This window comes from Protopterus annectens, chromosome 2.part0 (assembly GCF_019279795.1).
Source record: "Protopterus annectens isolate FY-2018-M chromosome 2.part0, PAN1.0, whole genome shotgun sequence".
Classification (NCBI taxonomy): domain Eukaryota; kingdom Metazoa; phylum Chordata; order Ceratodontiformes; family Protopteridae; genus Protopterus; species Protopterus annectens.
This window is the reverse complement of record NC_056728.1, coordinates 572,973,393-572,994,129: the sequence shown is the minus strand read 5'-3', so window position 1 is coordinate 572,994,129 and position 20,737 is coordinate 572,973,393. Positions and strand designations below refer to the sequence as shown.

The 20,737-nt window shown below is 43.1% G+C and overlaps 1 protein-coding gene across 1 annotated transcript in view; it reads left to right on the top strand.

The window, feature by feature from the left end:
* The window catches only part of TNKS (tankyrase), a 2,150,186-nt gene that overhangs the window by 1,191,854 nt on the left and 937,595 nt on the right, over positions 1 to 20,737 (top strand). The window contains exon 14 of the mRNA XM_044060937.1: positions 2,337 to 2,482. Within this exon, the coding sequence (XP_043916872.1) occupies positions 2,337 to 2,482 (146 nt within the window). The remainder of the gene's footprint in view (positions 1 to 2,336; positions 2,483 to 20,737) is intronic.

Below are 20,737 nucleotides of genomic sequence, written 5' to 3'. Positions count from 1 at the left end.
CCGTGGCATGCTTTAAGAATATCTTCACTGCAGACATTGTACTACTGCAACTTAGTCATCTGTTCACAATTCACCGAACATTATTGCAGCATCGAGACTTGGAGTCAGGCCTTCAGTAGTGCTTTGATGCTTCCAAACATAGTCTTCTGAGTATTCAGTTTTCCCCCTACCTTTTGGCTCCTTCCTCCCTTGGAAGGTGGATTTGAAGTTTAGAAATTTTACCACTTATAGCTCTGCTGACAAGGGTCACAGTCAACCCTCCTTTCCATAATGTATATATCTGTTCAGTTCAATTAAATTCAGTTTATTGTAATGCATTTATATATTCCCTTCAATTCAAGAGGCTGTTTTTGAAGTTCCTTTTAAGCTGGTAAGGTATCTTTTTTACATATGTTTGTAGTACAGTAGTGTTCTCATCATCTGTGTGTTTTTCTGAACTGTGCTTGCTCAGTGGTTGGAGGTCTAATGAAGGACTCATGGACTAAGCCTGCTGTATTAGTGCATTCCATTATGTTTTAATTTGAGTTAGTGAAGTGAATGTAAACCCCACAGTGCAGGAGCGTCAGAGAAAAATAATTTTGAAAAGGAAGAAGGATATCGCAATTGAAGATCCACATATAAAGTTGTCATTGCAACTAAGCTGAGACAGTAAGAAATGTATACTTGCTGTTTATTCATCAGCTTATAAAGACAGATTTTTTTTGGTGGGGGGAGTTCCTCTGTTCGAGACTATAGTAGAGCCTTGTTTCTTCCTGCAGTTCCTGTCATTATCTGTTGTGACTGTATCAAGTTGATTAGAACAAAGTTTTAACAGTGACATGGGTCTGCTAGACCATCATCAGACTCTGGGTTTTCATTTGAGACATCGACTCATTTTTGGCTAATGTCCTTGGAGACTGAATTCTTAGGAGAGAGGAGAGGCCAGCTCGTCTGCTTTATGGAGAATGATAATGGACTAGCCACTGGGCTATTGCTTGGTGTACACAGGGGAAAAACCAGGTGGGACTGTCTAAGTAGTTATATGGACTGTTTGATTGATAATGGTAGTAGTTAAACACTGGTTACATATGTTTCATTATTTTTCATCTGCTCCTAATATAATAAACTTTCCAGATGATATCTTGCTGGTATACCTCTTAACAGTCCCTTATATTGCATAATATTTAAGCCCTGTACCTAGTAAAATTTTTGATTTTTCTGGTAAATCATCAAGAATTACAACTGGCCGTTTAGAGTTTTATACTTATTAGTGTTGTTGTTTGGAAAATGCATGTTGATGCAAACCTTGTTTTGTTACCTTTTTTAGCGAATTAGAGTAACATTGAAAAATTTTCATGATTTTAGGCCTTCGCCCACCATTATTTCTGGCTTTGTCAAGAGCTCTTGACCAAAGAAGTTTGAGAGATGCTTGCTGGCAAGGAGTTTCTTCTGTGTCTAGTCAGCAGATGTTTGTAAAGTTATTTGTAATTGAGGTATTCTGCTGAATGTAAGAAAACCTTGTTGCTGTCTTTTAGCATAGCCAGTTTGTAGGTTATGGGGAATGTCCACATCTTCCAAGTTTTGATTGCCCCCCCCCCCCCACCTTGTATTGTTATTGTGATAAGACATCAATTTGCGATGCCTAGATCTTTGAGAGAGTCTCCTCTGAATATTAAATTGGACCTTTCAGAAAGCAGCCTATATTCAGGTTTCATCGGACTCTCAACTTCTGAATAGAAATTTTCCCCCTAATTAGTGCTGCAGTATTTCATATTTCTACATGTGTAATTAAAGAAAAATTTTAAGGCTTGAAAGTTGATCAGTGCAGTAGTAGTGACTGACTACAGTTGAATGTTTAAAATGCTAATCTGTGCTGACTGACATCCTAGCATGAAAACTGTGGATCTCAAGTAAAATCAGAGGTTAAAATATAACATAGATCAATGGCTGAATATTTCTTTTCTTTCAAATATAATACTAGGTGCATCATAGGAGTTTCCAGCCTTTTTAAGGAATTTTGTCTTAGCTTGTGTTTACAAAAGAAAGTGAAACTGCAGGTTTAGAAGTTTTTGCAGTTTTGTGCTCAGTAAGGTAGAGAAGGAAATTTTCACTTCAGTGGTTAGTATGAAAGCAGTTACAGATGCTAAATGCATTTAGGATAGATGAACTGCATATACATTGTGTTTGAGAGATGATATTTGTCTCAGCCAGCTTATGTAGTTCTGTACGTCTTACTTCTGTAAATGTTTTCCCTAACAAAAGGTTTTCCCGGGATTTAAGAGTGCTAACATGTCAAAATGTATTTCAGACTTTTGATTACGCATGCAAGTTAACAGTTTTTTTTCTTAATCTTGTAGCAACTTTGCAGTTCTCAGAATGTGAACTGCCGAGACCTGGAGGGGCGGCATTCTACTCCTTTGCATTTTGCGGCAGGATACAATCGTGTATCTGTAGTGGAGTACCTGCTGCACCATGGGGCAGATGTGCACGCCAAAGACAAAGGGTATGTGGTACATTCCTGAAAAGGCATAATCCTAGTCCTTAATTTAATCTGTGTATGCATGGGCATTTTGCTTTTACTTGATTTTTAGTTTAAAAAGTTCCCTTTATTAAAACAAAACAGCAATGCTGTGGTGCATGTTAAGTTCCCGAACAGCACCTGCCTTGTCATTTCTTAATGACTCTTGTCTGTTCCCAACTGAAATTTCTGTTTTTGTTGGTTGTGGTGTTGCTTGCTTTTGTACTTTATGGTATGTTAAAAATTCTTACATAAATTCAAGTTTATTCACTCTTTAGACATTCCTGTAATCTGTGCTTCTAGTTTAAATTGTGCTCCCCGATCTTTTTCTAGTTTAGTTGCAGAAAAAAAAATCACTAAAATCTGTTAGCTTTTGCTAGACAACTTATTGTTGAGCTAATGTTCCTGGTGCATTTCCCAGCATTCATTTTATGTCGTATGTGTTATAGCATTCTTTAACTGGACATATTCATCTGAGACTCAAAGCCCTTTTTATGGACTTCTTAGAGAAAAGTTGCATTACAAAGCAAGGACATACATACGTACATATTTATTTTATGCATCAAGCACAATGGCGATTGCATTTTAAGGTGCTCTGTGGTGTAGAGGGATATAGCCATCACTCCGTCACATGTGACCTGAGTTCAAATAGTGGCTTGGGCAGCTGCATAGGTTCATAGGTAGGTACTAGGTTATCGGCCCTAGGGCCCATACAAGCCTAGCCAAAAAATGTACCCTGGCTTTCGCCACCCAAGAAAATTATTTTCCTGTGCCCCTGTCGAGCAGAGCCACAGAAGTGATCCCCGGGGTGAATTTCCCATTTCCCATCCAATCATCAAGATTTTTCTTGAAGAGTGCTAATGAGGAGCTCTGTTTGACATAGATAGGTAGTCTGTTCCAGAGTATGGGAAGTCTCTGGGACAGGAATCTATCCCTCCAGCATGTTCTGTTTATTGTGGTGACAAGGTTAAGGTCCCTAGAGCGTGTAGCTCGGAGGGATTGGGATTTCTTTAAGTGGAGCATGTCCAACAGCTCTGGGTTTGACATAGCTTTGTATGTTAGGCAGAGCTCGCCCCTGAGTAGGCGATATGCGATGGAGTAAAGCTGTAGTTTTTTGAGACGGCCTGCATAGGGCATCTGTTTGAGGCCAGTAATCCTCTTTGTGAGGTATTTCTGTGGTCTTTCCAGTTGTTGTAGATGTCTTGTGAGGTACATACCAAAAGGGGTGTTGTACTCTATAATGGGTCTAATGAGTGATGAGTAGAGGGGAACAATGACCTCTTTTTTTCTAGATGAGAATCCTTTTGTGATGAGATGAGCCACGTAGAAGGATTTCCTGACCACTGTGGCAATGTGATTATCAAAGGAGAGACTACTGTCCACCTGTGTCCCAAGGTCTCTTATCACATTTTCGGCATTAAGTAGACTACCAGCTATGTGGTAGTTCATGGGTACAGAGTTTTTACCAAAGGGGATGACAATACACTTTTTGGCATTGAGCGTCAGGCCATGGCTTTGACACCAGGTATCTGTCTCAGTGAGGCCCTTTTGTAGTTTGTCCACATCGTTAGGAGTTTCGATTATGGCTCCTAGTTTGCAGTCATCTGCAAACTTTGTTGGCCAAAGACCTTCTGTGTTGGCCTACACTTCAGAGAAGTAGATACCAAACAGGAGAGGACCCAGGACTGAACCGTGTGGTACTCCACTTGTCACTGGTCTGATGTCAGATTTGGAATCCGCTACTTTCACAGTGTGGGTTCTGTCCATGAGCCAGTTGGCAACCCATCTTGTGACATAGGGATTTATACCTAGTTTAGTGAGCTTATCTATAATTCCAGAGTGGGGGATGGTGTCGAAAGCCTTGGCGAGATCTAGATAAGCTGTGTGAACCATTTTACCCTTATCTATGGCTTTGGTGACTGCTTCAAAGAAGTCAGTCAGGTTTAGGAGACATGATCTGCCTTTTACAAATCCAAACTGAGTAGGGTCCAGAGTTTGGAGATTACCAATGTCTTTGTTTATGAGTTCCACAATGATACGTTCCATGGCCTTGCAGACCAGACTCGTCAGGCTAATGGGGCGGTAGTTCCCGGGGTCCGTCGTGGCTCCTCCTTTGTGGAGTGGGATAACTGTCGCTGTGCGCCATTCAGTGGGTACAAAGCCTGAGGTGAGGCTATGATTGAACATGGTACTTAGGTAGGGTGCCAGTTCATTCTGTAGTTCGTGTAGAACGCAGCCTGGGATATTGTCAGGTCCCATGGATGCTGTGTTCTTGGCTTTGGAGAGTATGTTTTTACTGTGCAGCCGTGATTATAAGAACTTTGCATTCTTCCGGTATAGAGATGGGCCCTCTAGGGGGTGAGAGGGGGGTAAAGCTAGCACTGAACCTATCTGCTAGGATGTTGGCAATATCAGTTGGTTCTGTATATTTAGTGCCATTATGCTGTAACTCAGAGCAGATCTGAGTGTTCCCATTTAGATTCTTGACATAGCTATAGAATGCTTTGTGGTTGTCTTTAGAGTCAGTGGCAATTTTGTTTTCGTAACTAGCTTTGGAGGATTTTATGAGGGATCTCAGCTTCTTAATGAGGTTGACCAGGGAGTTCCTCCAGTCATGGGATTTTACTCTTTTTTGCAACAGTTTCTTTCTTCTGTTGTAGAGTTTGTTTATGGCAGAGGACCACCAGATTGGCTTCCTTTTTTTGAAGGATAACATCTTGGTACTATTAGGGATAGCATGATCCATGCACTCGTGTAAGTGCTTATAAAGTGCATTTGTGTAGGATTCGGCAGTCATACCTCTATTGTCCGTCTGCATGGGTGTCATGAAGTTTGCCACTTATGTCTTAAGAAGTGTGAAGTTGGCTTTTGAGAAGTTTTTTACGATGGTTTCCCTAATTGGGGCTGGGGGTGGGATGTGGATGTCTAGGCTGATTAGCTTGTGGTCGGATCTGACCAACGAGGAATTGACCTCTGGTGTGGAACACTGGTTTCCCATGTTGGTAATGACCAGGTTTAGGATATTGCTGCCCCTGGTGGGGGTGTGAATAAGTTGATCCAAGGCATTGGAATTTATGAATTCTAGAAAACGTTGAGCAAAAGAGTTGGTACATGAGTAGTTTAGCTGGCAGAGGAGAATGGGTGTGAGTGGCTGCTACCAGGTTGCCAGTCATGGGAGAGGAAAGGAGGTGGTTTTCAATCACATCATGGTTGACAGCTAGCAGAGCTCTAGGTCTCTACCCTGTGGAGCTGGAGCCAATTGAGCATGTGCTGTTGTGTGCAAAATGCATAGTGGACAGCTATAGTGGAGTTTGAAAAAGCTGCTGTGGTGTAGGCCACCATGCTGGACCAGCAAGGCTGGCCCACTCCGTAATATCTGACCCTCACCCTGAGCAGATGAACCCATTGGGAATTACTAAGCAAGAACAAATTGGTCGTGGAGAGCTGTTTCCTGCCCAAGAATCCTTGGCTGCCATGATCACTGAACAAGTGGGCCAAATGCATGCAGGTTGAGGAGACATCATGCTTCATCTTGTGGAGATAAAAAAAAAAAAAAAAAAAAAGAAGAGTTATGTAGTAGTGCGGGAAATGTGTACAAACATAAGATCAAAACAAACAGCACTGGAGACCTCCAAGTTGCTTGTCAGATGAGTAACATGTTAATTGGAACTCAGTGTGGAAATTGAGAAATTGTTTAAAAAAATTCAGTAAATGTTATTAATCTGAGTAAAATTCAATTACTGATTAGTAGTAACACTGGCTGGATGCCACCAAAGAAGGAATATGGAAAAAGTAAGAGGAAATCTGCCCCCCCCAAAAAAAAAAGAAGAAATACCTCTGTCTGAAAAGAACATCACAGCTGTTCAGCAAAAAGCAGTTTCAGTTGTGGTATGGAGCTGGCTTCCAGTATTTGATGGTTACAATAAACCAAATGCAGTCAGAGGTGTGTAAAGTAAATGAGAAACTAGAGGATTATTTCTGTTCCACTCTACTAGTAATAATCTTGCATTTCATTATTGCCTGCACTACAGTATCTTTTTTGTTAACTGTACCAGTCTGTACTGTAGTAATCCCTCAGTTGTTATATGTATCTCTCTATATTTTGGCATTGTTCCCTGGGCTGAGACTGAAATTGGTCACTTGTGATCAGTGCTCTGGTTAATACATTAACATAAAAAAATAAAATATTTAAAGACATTGACTGGAAAGAATGCAGGAAGCTTTAAGTAGCCATGCAGATGAGATGATAAACTGAAGAAATCAGAGTTTGAAATAGGTTTATAGGTAAGTAGTTGGATATAATTTCCACACTAAAAGTCAGAACCACACAAAGGCTGCAGTAACAAATACTGAAGCAGATGTATAAAACAATTCACGTTATACTAAAAAGCAATATTTAATGAACAATAAAAACTTCCAGATTGAACACTTTCATCAGCATGTATCATTGACATTTTCAGAATCTCATAATACATTGAAATTGCAAGTTTTAAAACTCCTCCAACTAGTCGTATGATCAAATCGTCCAATGAAAAAAAAACATAAAAATTAATTAATATTAATATCAAACTTAAAAAAACAACACTTCCAAAACATTTTGCTGAACCACACTAAAACATTTTAAACACTTAATACATACAGAGATTCTTTACACATTATAAGAAATCAGACTTAATGTACTAGACACAGAATTATATTCATTCAATCCCGGAAATTTTGTAGCATTGAGTCTAAGCTGCCATATAGATGTCCTTCTATTTTAATGTTGCACTGTTCTTAACATGTGGGAGATCCTCCGCCCCATAAGACCCGACATCCGGTCAGCATGAAACACCTTTTAGTTACTGCAAGTATGTGGGATGTGTATAGCTTGTCGAATGTCAGCCATAAAAGGATATCTGCATGTACAATCCTCAACTTCTCTGTCACCATTCAGAACGCTTGACTTGTACGTCGGTCTTCTGCCTGTTTCTGTTTGCTGCTTCCAGCTTTCAGGTAAGTGCCCTGTTAGGATTTAAATTTTTTATTGCTACTGCCTTTTTTATTTAGTTCATGTCATCCAGGAAAGGGCAATTGTAGGTGTGGAAGACAAATTCCACATAAGGGACAGTCACAATCTTTGTCTTTTTTGTCTAGACCCAAATCACGACCAACGTTCCTGTGCTATTTTTCAGGCCTTTGTCCCAAAGACCTTTTGAACCCGTCTTTTGGCTTTGAGTCTTTATTTAGGGAACCACTGTTTGAAAAGACCAGCTAAGGACGTTATGGAGGGTTCTGTGGGTCTTTCAGCTGAGCCAACTTTGAAGAGGAAGGTCCTCTTCAAACCTATGCCTGAATCCTCTTCCACTGTGCCTCTTTCCACTGATGTGTATCCCTTGAGGTTAGTAAAGACCCAGAGGTACGTTCGGAGTTTGGGTCTGGTTCTTTGGCGGGTACCACTTCAGAGGCCATTAAAGGATTTAGCCTAGGCACGTCCTCGGAGGCAGTGCAGACATCATATCAGGAAAACAAGAGAAATCATGGCTTATTGTGTCGGAAGGGTCCAGAGACATACCTCAGACTCTTGTTAGGGAAGAGGTCCCAGTGTTGGTTGTTGAAGGCAGGCCTATGTTGTGTCCTTCCACTTGCCATCAATAAGAGGTGCATGTTAAGAAAAAAAAGCACTTTCCTACCCCTAAATTGCCTGAGTCAGATTGGGATACTTTTTCTGAGGGACTAATTAAAGCTTTAATGGCTCTTAAGCCGCAATGTTAAGTTGTCAATCTCGCCTTCATTCTTGCTGGATGGGTTCGGAGCCGATCCTCGGCTCCGACTCAGCAATACTAAAAGCTCGAGAGCTAATTCCACCGGCTCGAGGCTCCCCTATATCCCACAATGCTAGGCAGTAACTACTCAGATCTCGTTTGCCGCTATAGCTGACGAGGTGCTCTTCTACCGGCTCAGGCAGGTTGGTTTAACTTTTACCTTTTTGGTACTTATAAAACTCTTTTTTGTTGTATATATATAGCCCTTTTTAGTTTAATTTAGATATTTAGATCTCTCGACCCCCTTCTTTGTCGAGTATATTTAATTTCCCCTTCTCCCCTTATCTTTAGGCCTTCGGCCCCCTCAGTGACTAAATTTAGTCTTCCCTTTTTTGTCAATAAGGGTTTTTTGTGTGTGTGTGTGTGTTTGTGGCCTTTAGCCTTTAGTTATTAGTTAAATAACTTTTTTATTCAGGGTGTGTCTGTGTGTGTTTTGCTGTTGTCAGGCATTACCTTCGATGTCTAAAGAAAAGGTCTCAGGCTTCAAGAAGTGTGACTCGTGCTGTCAGAAAATGTCTCTGACAGACGGTCACACTTCTTGTGTGTATTGCCTGGGGCCTGTGCACCTGCAGGACTCATGTGCTGTCTGCCATGGTTTCAGCCCTCGAGTCCTGCAGGAGCGCAAAAACAAACTCATTTTAAGGGGTTTGTTAAAGCCTGAAGGCCCCCCGACTCAGTCCAGTTCGGGAAAACCTTCAAAGGCTTCAAAACAGTCGACTCCTGCTCCTGAGTCGACTGTAGAAATGTCGAAACAGGTTCCGACATCGGCTCCGGCCGGAGCCGATGTTCTTGGGCCTAAAACTATTACCTCGGCTCCGGCTGGAGCCGAGGCTGTTAAGGCTTCATCGGCTCCGATACTATCGGAGCCACATTCTAAAAAGAGGTCAAGATCCCCTTCCATAGGATCTACCTTTACTATTACTTCGGCTCCGGCTGGAGCCGAAGCTAGCAAGTCCCCATCGGCTCCGATACCATTATCGGAGCCATCTTACAGGAAGAGATCCAGGTCCCCCTCAATCGGTTCCGTACACTCGGCACCAGGATCTCCTCTCCTTTCGGAGCGGAGTCACAAATCACATTCCTCTCGGTCTTCCAGGTTGTCAGACCATGACTTGCAGAGGGTGGTGAGTAGACTTCTTAAGTCCGAGGCACTGGCCCAAATGCTCCATAGCCCGACTCATCAGTCGTTGGCTATTCCCGTCCCTCATTATATTCCTCCTCCGACTCCTTCGAGTTCAGAGCCAAGGCTTGTTGGACCCATCACTGTCGGTGCGTCGGATCCGATACCATCGTTTTCGGCTCCGTCGTCGCTCGATCTCCTCTTTGGAGGGATCTCGGCGCCGGCTTCCCTCGTCGGCTCGAGGCGAGTGGCATCGGACCCTTGTCCGACCCCGCTCTCCCTCTCGGGGCTTCGGCGCTGGTGAGTTCGGCTCCGACATCGGCTTCGGAGCCGTCTCTGTCGGTGCCGGGAGGGGTCATTGTCTCTTCGGAGCGAGGGCCTCGGACCTTGCCTGACAGGGATGCCTTCGAGGTCATGCGGAGCGTGCTAGAACCGGGTTCTGCCCCGCAGTCGGTTCCATCAGCTCCTCCTTCTACAGTGCCTGCGGAGATTTCTGCTCACCCCTTGTCTCACACCGTAGAGAACCAACTCCTCAAGTTTCCCCATTGGGAATTTCCTCCTTTTCGAGGTCTCTCCTGACCCTGCAGGAGATCCCCTAGGAAGAGGCAGTGCAAGAGGAAGCACATTGACTCCCTGAGTCTATCACCTCTGACACTGACTTGGAGGAATCCGAAGGGTCCCCCCGTTCCCCCTCTGAGGATGTCTCCTTTGCGGACATCCTAGAAATACTCAAACAGAGGCGTAATTGGCCAGCCCTTAACCCTTCGGAGGATGAGTCGGTGTATCTTGAGGCGTTTGGTTCTCCCCCTTCTACCTCCTGGGTGTCCCTCCCTTTGACCCCCTTATGGAAGTGGTGGCAAGGAAGGCTTGGACGGCTCCTGACTCAGTGGAACCCACCCCGAGGAGACCATCCAAATTTATCACTGCTCCCTCAGACAAACAGTTTCTCTCCAAAGGTGTCCCGGTTGATGCCATGGTGGTGGCAGCGGCCACAAAGAAGGAACTAGCTGATCCTTCTGTTCCTGTCCATCCTCCTAATAAAGAATCTAGGACCATGGACAGGTACGGCAAGCGGATGTTTTTGTCAGCGACCTTTTCTATGCGGTCGCTGAACTACTTATGCCACTTCACCCGTCTCCAAAGAGATTTACTCAAGGATATGGGTGAACTGATGAAGGATCCTACAGCTGAGGGGTTCAAAGACACAATGAACTCCCAGTTGGCAACCCTAAATTCAATAGTGAACTCCTCCATGCGACTGGTTTCATACGCAGCAGATGGAGCGAGTAGATCTGCAGGCACAGGCATTGCCTTACGAAGGCACGCCTGGATGCGACTGTGCAACTTTGCGGACCCTTTCAAGGCGTCCTTCACCAACTTGCCCTTTGACGGATCATCTTTGTTTGGTCCACAGGTGAAGGATACATTGACCAGGTGCGAGGTGGAAGGTAAGACTCTCTCTGCCGTAGGAGTCCGTTTTTCCACCCCTTCTAGACCCTATCCCAAAGGTCAGAGGGGAGGGAAGATGTGGTTTCGGAAACAATCTCAGGGAGTCTCATCTGACGCACAGGGTCGATTCCCCTCTAGAGGCAGAGGGGGGAACAATAATCGACGCCGCCCCAGAGGCAGAGGAGGTCCGCAAAACCAGGGTAGCAGAGAGGTGTTCTCTGACAAACCCTTTCAGCACCCCTGAGGGGCTGCCCGGCTGTCCGCCCGGAGGCAGTCGGGAAGATTATCACTGTACCCAGAAGCCTGGCTTTCCTAACTCAAGACAAATGGGTACAGTCGATCATATCCGAGGGTTACAAAATTCCCTTTATTCACATTCCAACTCAACCAAAAAAATCCCTTCCAGATGTTCCACCCGGTCTAAGGGAAAAAGCAGCATTGGAAGTTTCAAAGCTGCTATTAAAAAGAGTCATCCAACCAGTCCCAGCAGACCAGCAAGGATCCGGAATCTACTCCAAATTCTTTTTGGTGCCAAAAAAAACAGGGGACTGGAGGCCCATTCTAGATCTCAGTCATTTAAACAAGTTTGTCAAGAAAACAAAATTCCGGATGGTCACGCTACAGTCCATCCTACCCTTCTTGGGTCAGGACAATTGGATGTGCTCGATAGATCTTCAGGACGTGTACTATCACATCAAAATGAACCGACGCTCCAGGAGATATCTCCGCTTCAGGCTGGGAGCCAGTCACTACCAGTTCAGAGCCCTGCCCTTTGGTCTCACTACAGCCCCCCGAGTGTTCACCAAATGCATGGCAGTGGTCACGGCTCACTTGAGGCGCCAGGGATTCCAGGTGTTTCCATATCTGGACGATTGGCTCCTTATGGCCACCACCAGGCATCAGCTTCTACTATCCAGAAATTTCACCATGCAAACCTGTCAAGCTCTAGGCATATCAATAAATTTCGAAAAATCTGCCTTGTCGCCTTGTCAGTCTATTACTTTCATAGGCGCCAAATTAGATACGCAGACTCTTTCAGCAACACTCACAGAGCAGAGGGTTTTAGACATTCGGAACCAAGTTTCCCTTCTGTTCAATTTGGTCAAAGTCAAAGCCAGACTGGTGTTAATGGTACTAGGACTCATGGCGGCAGCTATTCCTCTTCTCCCCTTAGCTCGCTTTTACATGAGGATCCTCCAATGGATGCTCTTTACCCAATGGTCCTTTCAACGACTCCCAATGTCCCATACCATACTGATAACTCAAGTATGCAAGGACCAACTATCTTGGTGGGTCACGTCACCTCAACTTCTCCAAGGAAGACCCTTCACTCTCCCCCCTCCAGTTGCCACGTTGACAACAGATGCCTCCCTGATCGGGTGGGGGGGGCATTATCAGGGCAGGACAGTCCAGGGCACATGGCAACCCTTCGAGTGCCACTTGCACATAAATGTCCTAGAGATGAGAGCAGTGCTTTTAGCGTTGCAAGCCCTTCACGACTCTCTTCCCATAGGGACTATTGCGATTCAAACGGACAACATGTCCGTGGTGTGGTACATCAACAAACAAGGCGGAACCAGATCATACCCTTTGTCGAGAAGCACTCAGACTTTGGCAATGGGCGATCTCTTCTCAACGTTTTCTGACGCACATCCCCGGGAAATCCAACGTCATTGCAGACAGGTTGAGCAGAGCAATTCTCATGCCACACGAGTGGTCTCTAAAGACATCAGTTCTAGAAGAGGTATTTCTAAGATGGGGCCATCCTTGCTGCGATCTTTTTGCTACTCCCCAAAACAGCAAGTGTCAAGACTTCTTCACGCTCTTCCCGTTACCAGGCCATCCCACCAGAGACGCTCTAGTCCACGATTGGCCCCGGGGACTTCTGTATGCTTTTTCCCCCTTTCCATTGATACCTCAACTAATTCAGAAAGCCATCGCATTGAGAGTGACTATGATCCTCATTGCCCCTTACTGGTCTCGACAGATATGGTTCCCCTTTCTTCATCGTTACCTTTTGGAGCAGCCTTGGCATCTGGACCCAGTACCAGATCTGATTACCCATCAGTCGGGTCAGCTGCACCAATCTCTGTCTTCCCTAAACCTCACAGCATGGTTTCTCCAATTCCTACCTTAGCCAGGCTTCCCTCAATATCTCGCTCGGTCCGAGATATATTGATAGCCTCTCATAAATCCTCTACCGGGAAGATTTATACTAGTAAATGGAAACGTTTTTCCCTTTGGGCATCATCGAAAAACATTGATCCTTTTACTGCATCTATCCAGTCCATTTTAGACTTCCTGGCGGAACTTTTTCATTTAGGATCTTCTGCATCAACCATTAGAGTTCAGTTGGCTGCCATTTCAAATTTTCATGTGGGTGTTTCAGAATCCAGCATTATGGCTCACAAGCTCTGTAAGGCCTTCCTAAGAGGTATATTTCTCCTCAAACCTCCGATCAAAGACCCTCCACCTCAATGGGATTTAAACTTGGTTCTGGCGTCTTTAATTCTTCCCCCCTTCGAACCAGCGGCTTCATGTTCTCTGAAATTGCTTTCCTGGAAGACACTTTTTCTGGTAGCTATAACTTCAGCGAAAAGAGTATCAGAACTCCAAGCCCTCTGCAGTCGTCCTCCTTACCTAGTTTTTCACAAAGACAGAGTATCTCTCCGGACGAACCCATCCTTTTTACCAAAAATCTCTTCTCAAGTTAACCTAAACCAGATTATTGATCTCCCCGTCTTTTTCCCTAACTATTCAAATAGATCAGAGCAAAAGCTGCATTTTTGGATGTTCATCGCCAACTGAGATATTACTTAGACAGAACTAAACAACTCAGGAAATCTGATCAATTGTTTCTGTCATATGCAGAAGGAAGACTAGGCCTTCCAGTTACCAAAGTATCTCTGTCTAGATGGCTAACTTCTACAATTACTTTCATCTATGAGATTAGACATCAGAAATTACCCTCAAGACCTAGAGCTCACTCAACCAGGGCATTAGCTACATCCATAGCCTTTCAGGACAGGTTGCCAATAGACTCAATCTGTGCAGCAGCCACATGGGCTTCTCCTCATACATTCATTTCACATTACAAATTGGACATGGTTTCCAGAAGCCGTGCCAGTTTTGGTTCCACTGTTCTCAAGAGTCTGTTCCGATAGGCCACCTGGGATAAGGTGCTAGGGACGCGGTCCCATCCAGCAAGAATGAAGGCGAGATTGACAACTTAACATTAAGAAGTTATGTACCTACCATAACGTTCCATGTTAGTTGTCTTCTTCTCGCCTTCTTTCTTGCGTCCCTCCCTCCTTCCCCCAAGCCTGGACAGACCGACCGGAATTCTTTGTGTTTCTTCTTCCGAAACTTATTACTCCATTTTGGAGACTAGTATTGCTTGGTATAGCTACCAAACGAGATCTGAGTAGTTACCGCCTAGCATTGAGGGATATAGGGGAGCCTCGAGCCGGTGGAATTAGCTCTCGAGCTTTTAGTATTGCCGAGTCGGAGCCGAGGATCGGCTCCGAACCCATCCAGCAAGAAAGAAGGCGAGAAGAAGACAACTAACATGGAACGTTATGGTAGGTACATAACTTCTTATTCTCGTGTTTCTATTCCATCCTTTACTTCTTCCCCTGTTAGGAGGGTTAGGGAACAGGAGTTTTCAGAGGATGTCTTCATCTGATGAGGATTCCTTGGCATATTCAACTCAGATTACTTCCCCTTTAGAATATGCTTCCCCTGAGGAAGAATCCAATGGTGTAGAGTCTCCAGTGGAAGAAATATTGTTTGGGGAGACCTTTAGCAAGATGAGAGAATTCTTTAAATGTGACTGCTCTCAGGTCTCTGAGGTGGAAAAAAGATGATATGAGCTTTTACAAATGGAATTTCCTTCTCCTTCTGCTGTGCCACCTGTATTGCCAGCATTTTGGATGCTTTCCATTCTGCTTCTAAGGACTCAGATTCACTGGTTCCTGTACCTATAAGGCCTGACAGATTTTATAAGGTGCCTGATGATTGCAGATTCCTTTGCAAATGTCCTTCGGCTGATCCAGCTGTGGCATCCATTGCGTCAGATAAATCCTCTAGATTACCATCTTCTAAGCTTCTTCCTTCAGATAAGGAGAGCAAAATAATGGAAAGACTTGGAAAGAAGATTTACACTTTTGCCACTTTTTCCAAGCCATAAGCCATCAAACACACGTTTAGGTATTCCTTGGCTCTTCTTTCTCAGGCCTCTCAAGTTCTTTCAGCGTTTCCAGATTCTGACATTAAAAATCAGGTTATGTCCCTTTTTGGAGCATCTTCTCATGTGGCTAGACACTCAATCAAATGCAGTTATGATGCAGCAGAAGCATCGTCTAGAGCAGCTGCTTCTGGCTCTGTCCTTAGAAGGTGTTCTTGGCTGAGGCTTCAACTGCTGCTAAATGACATCAAAGCAAAACTGATGGATGCTCCTCTGGATAAAAGTGCACTTTTTGGTATCGCAGCTGCAGATTTATTTAAGTTCTTACAAGAAAAGTGAAAGGAACTTCAGGACTTGAAACACATTTTTGTGTCACCTGTCCCTAAGTTCCACAAAAATTTTTCCTTCTAAGACCTTTTTTTTTTTTTTTTTAAGAAGATAGACATGTCCTTCTTGCTCTTCTTCCTCTTCCTCTCCCACCACCACCATCAAGAAGACTGTTAGAAGACTTCCTCAGCCTTAGAGTTCTTTTTCAGGTCCCACGTCTAAACAGCTTTTTCCAGATAGGCCAGGTAGTCTGTCACTACCAGCCACTTCCAAATCTTACTCCCCTTTCTCTTCACCTATCCCTCTCTCTTCCAGATTCGGCAAGTAGAACTCAAGACTTCTGGGTTCTCTCTATTATCGAACACTGATATTTCATGACTTGGAAAAATCTTCCTCCTTTCAGGGGCATTCCTCAACCTCCTCCAAACCAGTCAGATTTATTTGCATAGGTTCTAAAAGATTTAATTACTCAAGGTACAATTCAGCATGTTATTCTGGACCAAAGGGTAAGGGGAAATGTTTCTTGTGCCCAGAAAGGAGGGTCCTTGGAGACCCATTCTGGAACTTTCCCATTTAAACACTTTTCTGAAGGTTCCAACTTTTCACATGCTGTCTTTTCCTTTAATTCCTCTTCAGGCGTACATGGCCTCTCTGGACATCAAGGATGCCTACCTTCACATACCCATCCATTCTTTTTACAGGAAATGTTTACGTTTCTCTGTCGCTTCCTTGCACTTTCAGTTCTCTGCCTTGCCCTTTGGTCTGTCTACTGCCCCAAGGGTATTCACAAAGTTTGTGGCCACTGTGATTGCTTATTGCAGAATCAGAGGTACTCCAGTATATCCATACCTGGACAGTCTCCTTTTTCTGGCTTCTGTTCTAGAACAGTTAATTCAGAATCTGCAGTTGCCATCTCTCTCCTGCAAAGGTTGAGGTTCACAAATTTCAAAAAATCATTTCTTTCCCCTTCTCAGGATCACATTTTCCTAGAGTACAGGCTAAGAACAGATCTCATGATGGTTTTTCTTCCACCAGAAAAGATTCTCTCTCTCACCTCCTTCTTCTGCATTCTACTGTCTCTTCCATCTCTGTTAGGGAGTTTCTAAGACTACGCGGGTTTATGGCATCCACAGTACCTTTGGTGCCTTTGGCAAAACTTCACTTGAGGAAGTCTTTTGTGGTGCCTAGTACAGCATGGTCATCCTCTGGAGTTTGTACTTCCTCTTCTCCCATGCCTGAAATCAGAGCTTCTTTGGTGGATTCAGATGTTTTCTGTGAATCCAGGTCTTCCTCTTCAACAGTCTTAACCAACTCAAGAATTGTTCATAAATGTCTCAGATAGAGGTTGGGAAGCAACCTTTGCATCAGAAAAGGTGCAGGGTCTCTGGTCTCCTTCTCAGAGGAAGGATCATATCATTATCAAGGAAATGAGGGCACTCATGCTAGCCCTACAGGCTTTCCATCCTCTGTTTCATCCAGGACCTCGGAAAGTGTTTACAGACAACACCACAGTCCTCTGGTATGTAAACACGCAGGGGGAGACAAAGTCATGTCTTCTTTGCAGATTGGCTCTGATGAAGTGGAGCTTGGCAGTTCAGTACAAGGTGACTCTTCAAGCACTTTACATTTTATTCACTCAGACGTTTTGTGGCAGACACTCTAAGCAGATCCGTGATTCACAAATGGATGTTTCACAGGGATGTGTTTCTGGACTTGGTCCATTGGTGGGGTACTCCTCCAGTGGAGATTTTTGCCACCCCTCTGAACAGACAACTTCTTTTTTGTGCCAGAATCTGAGAACCTGTGGTTTGGAAGGGGACACCCTGTCTTTCTCATGGAAGAGGATGTTTCTTTATGCATTCCTCCCCTTCCTTTCATTCAAAAAGTTTTTCTCAAGATTCAACAGGACAAACCAAAAATCTTGCTGGTGACTCCCTTTTGGCCAAGACAGCACTGGTTCCCTCTTCTGCATTTAGCCAAGGGCAGTCATGGCAAGTTACCTCACAAGAGTGGACCTTCTCCCACAGGACAAGAGATTTCTGCTTCATCTACATCTGTCAACTTTACAACGGACTCTGTGGGTGATGAACTTTTGATACCTTTCAGACACCTTTTTTTCTGAGGATGTGCTTTGGGTACTTGCAGGAGGCCAGGAAAAGCCAACACTAGAAAATCTTGCTTATTTAAATGGAAGAGATTTTCTGCTTGGTGTCATTCACATAATGTGGGTCCACTTTCAGTCTTTATCCCAGTTCTTTCCTACTTGTGTGAGTTAGTGGTTTGGCTTATTTCTCAGTAAAAGTTCACTGCTTGTCTGCCATTGGCTCCCCCTTTAGCTTCTTGATTGGAAGTAAAATATTTTCTCTTTTCTCAAAGGCGTCCTTCCCATTAATTCTCCCAGGAAGTCATTTCCTCCTCCTCCTTGGGATCTGAATTATGTCTTAGAGAAGCTAACTGTAGCCCCGTTTTGAACCTGCAACTTCAACTTCCTTAAAATTTTGTACCTGGAAAACTGTTCTTTTACTATCGTTAACCTCTGATAGGAGGGTTTCTGAGATTCAAGCTTTGATTCCTTCTCCACCTTTTCTTGTTTTTCATAAGGATAGGGTCTCTTTGTGTACTGATCCTTCCTTTATGTCCAAGTTGATGAATGAGTTGTCTCTTAATCTATTCAATTGCCCATTTTTTCCCTTCTTCACAATCTTCCATTGAGAGGATCTTACACACCTTTTATGTGCATAGACAACTTAGATTTTATTTGGATAAAACTAAGGCCGTCAGGAAATTTGATCAGCTTTTTGTTTCTTTTCATCCCAGGGCTCTGGATTTGCCTGTTTCCAAACAGATTATTTCCTCTTGGATTTTTAAGTCTATTTTGTTTTGTTATGTTGAAATAATACTAGACACAGAAATATACTCATTCAATCCTGGAAACTTACTAGCATTGATTCTAAGCTCCCATACAGTTTCCCACTGTTCAATTAAATCACACCAAGCACCACCCCTAGGATTTTTTGTCATTGTGTCAATGCCAAAAAAAGAAAATTATGTTCAGGGTAAACATTAATATGTTTGAACAAAGCAGTCTCAATTTTTGTGTTCTTTATGTGCAAACAATGCTCATAAATCCTATTCGTAAACCCTAGCTGCGTTTTCCTGACATAAAAAGCATTTTCACGATTTACGAGCACTGTTTGTACATAAAGAACAAAAAACTGGAAAATGCTTTGTTCAAACATGTTAATGTTTACCCCAAACATAATTTTCTTTTTTTTTTTGGGATTGACACAGTGCCAAAAAAATCCTAGGGGCGGTGCTTGGTGTGATTTAATTGAACAGCGAGAAACTATATGACAGCTTAGACTCAACGCTACTAAGTTTCCAGAATTGAATGAGTATATTTCTGTGTCTAGAATATTAACACTGCTTTCTTATAATCTTTGTATGTATTAAGCATGTAAAGTGTTTTAGTGTGGTTCACCAAAATGTTTTGGAAGTGTTGTCTTTGACATTAGTATTAATTAATTTTTATGTTTTTTCCATTGGTCGATTTGATCATATGACGGGTTGGAGGGGTTCTAAAACTTGCAATTCCTATGTATTATGAGATTCTGAAGAAGTCGGTGAAACATGCTGAAGAAAGTGGTCTGGAAGTTTTTATTTCTCATTAAACACAGCTTTTTAGTACACCAAGGATTCTTTTATCTGTCTGCTTCAGTATTTGTTTTTGCAGCCTAAATACTTGGATAGCTGCCCTTACAGACCATTTTAAGCCTAACCAATTTCTCCTTTTTGTGTTCAAATTTAACCTATCCCATTTGGTTAGAGATTGGCCTTACACATCCCATGGTGGATAATAAAATTTTGCCCCTAATCAAAATAACTGGGATTATACCATTGATAATTTAAGGGGACCCATACATGGGATAAAGCATTTAGGAGCTGCCTCTGTCCATTAGTAGTACAGAGGGCAGTCCTGGAGCAAGTTTTCTGTTTCCTGTTCAAAGAGCCAAGTTGTGCTCAAATGTGGACAGGAATGAACTTTGCTTTTTGTTTTGTTTTATGTGGATGGGGGAGTCTGTTCTAGAGCAGCGGCATCCCCTGCAAGATATACCTTTCCCTCTAATCCTTTATCTTGATGTTGCAGAAGAGGGTTAGATCCCTAGACCATGTATTTCTGATGCCATTTGACTTGATGATGTGCAGTAAATCCATCAGTATTGGGTCGGAGGATGCCTTTATGCCAGACATAGGTCACGTCTTAAGTAGTTTACTGAGTATAGTGACAGGGCTTTGAGTTGGTCTGTGTAGGACATGTTGTTTAAGCTTTGTATTCTTTTACTAAGATATCACTGTAGGTATTCTAGTTTTTGCAGTTGTCTGGACAGATGCATGCCAGAGGGGGCATTAAATTCAATGATTGGCCTAAAGAGGGCTGAGTAAAGGGGACAGTGACATCTCTAGATATGGGCATAATCCCTTTGTTTACATGCTGTGCAATATAGAAGGGCATTCATACAACACTGGACACATGTTGGTCAAAAGTTAAGTTACTGCTCACATAACTTCCGAAATTCTGAACAACTGGGTCAACTCTTAGGAGTGGATTGTTAATGTGGTAGTTCCGTGAGATAGATGACTTCCCAAAGGATGCAGTAACTCATTTTTTGACATTTTGTTTGTCCATGATTTTCCTGTGTTGGCTTAGTTCATAGAATACTTTTTGCCACTTTGTATTTTCCTTTAGGATCTGCATCCAAAATCCCACTCTGTTCTTATTTCTTAAGCTACCCCCTCCCCCGTTTCATCATCATCATCATCATCCCTTTCCACTTTGAATTATAGCTTTCTGCTTGTGCTCTGTATAGGAGCCTTAACTATGTAGCTCTAAAATATCCCATGAGATCAGGTAATTGAAAACACCTTCTTCTATTGGAAGGATCAACTCAACCCACTTGGCTCTTACTTTCTTCCCCTCCCAAAAAATCATATTGCTATTGTTGTCTACAACTTCTCCGGTTAATAAAAATATGCCTGACGTGTGTATAAAACTAAAAGGACTAAAAAGATTTTCACTGCATGTATTTTGCTATCCATAAACCGTGAGCTTTTTTGTATTATCTGTTGTTTAGTCTCTTCCCACATATCCTAAGCTGTCACAAAAGAATCCTTTTAAACCCTTACTCGAAAGTACTTCATTTTATCATGTCCCCACAAAAATGGGTATCGTTGACTTTGGGTACATAGTTTTATAGCTATAGCCTTTGTTTTATCTTCGTTAATTGTGTATCTCGAAAAGACTTGAAACTATCTCAGAATGTTCCACGACACTGAGATGTTCTTTTCTGGTTTTG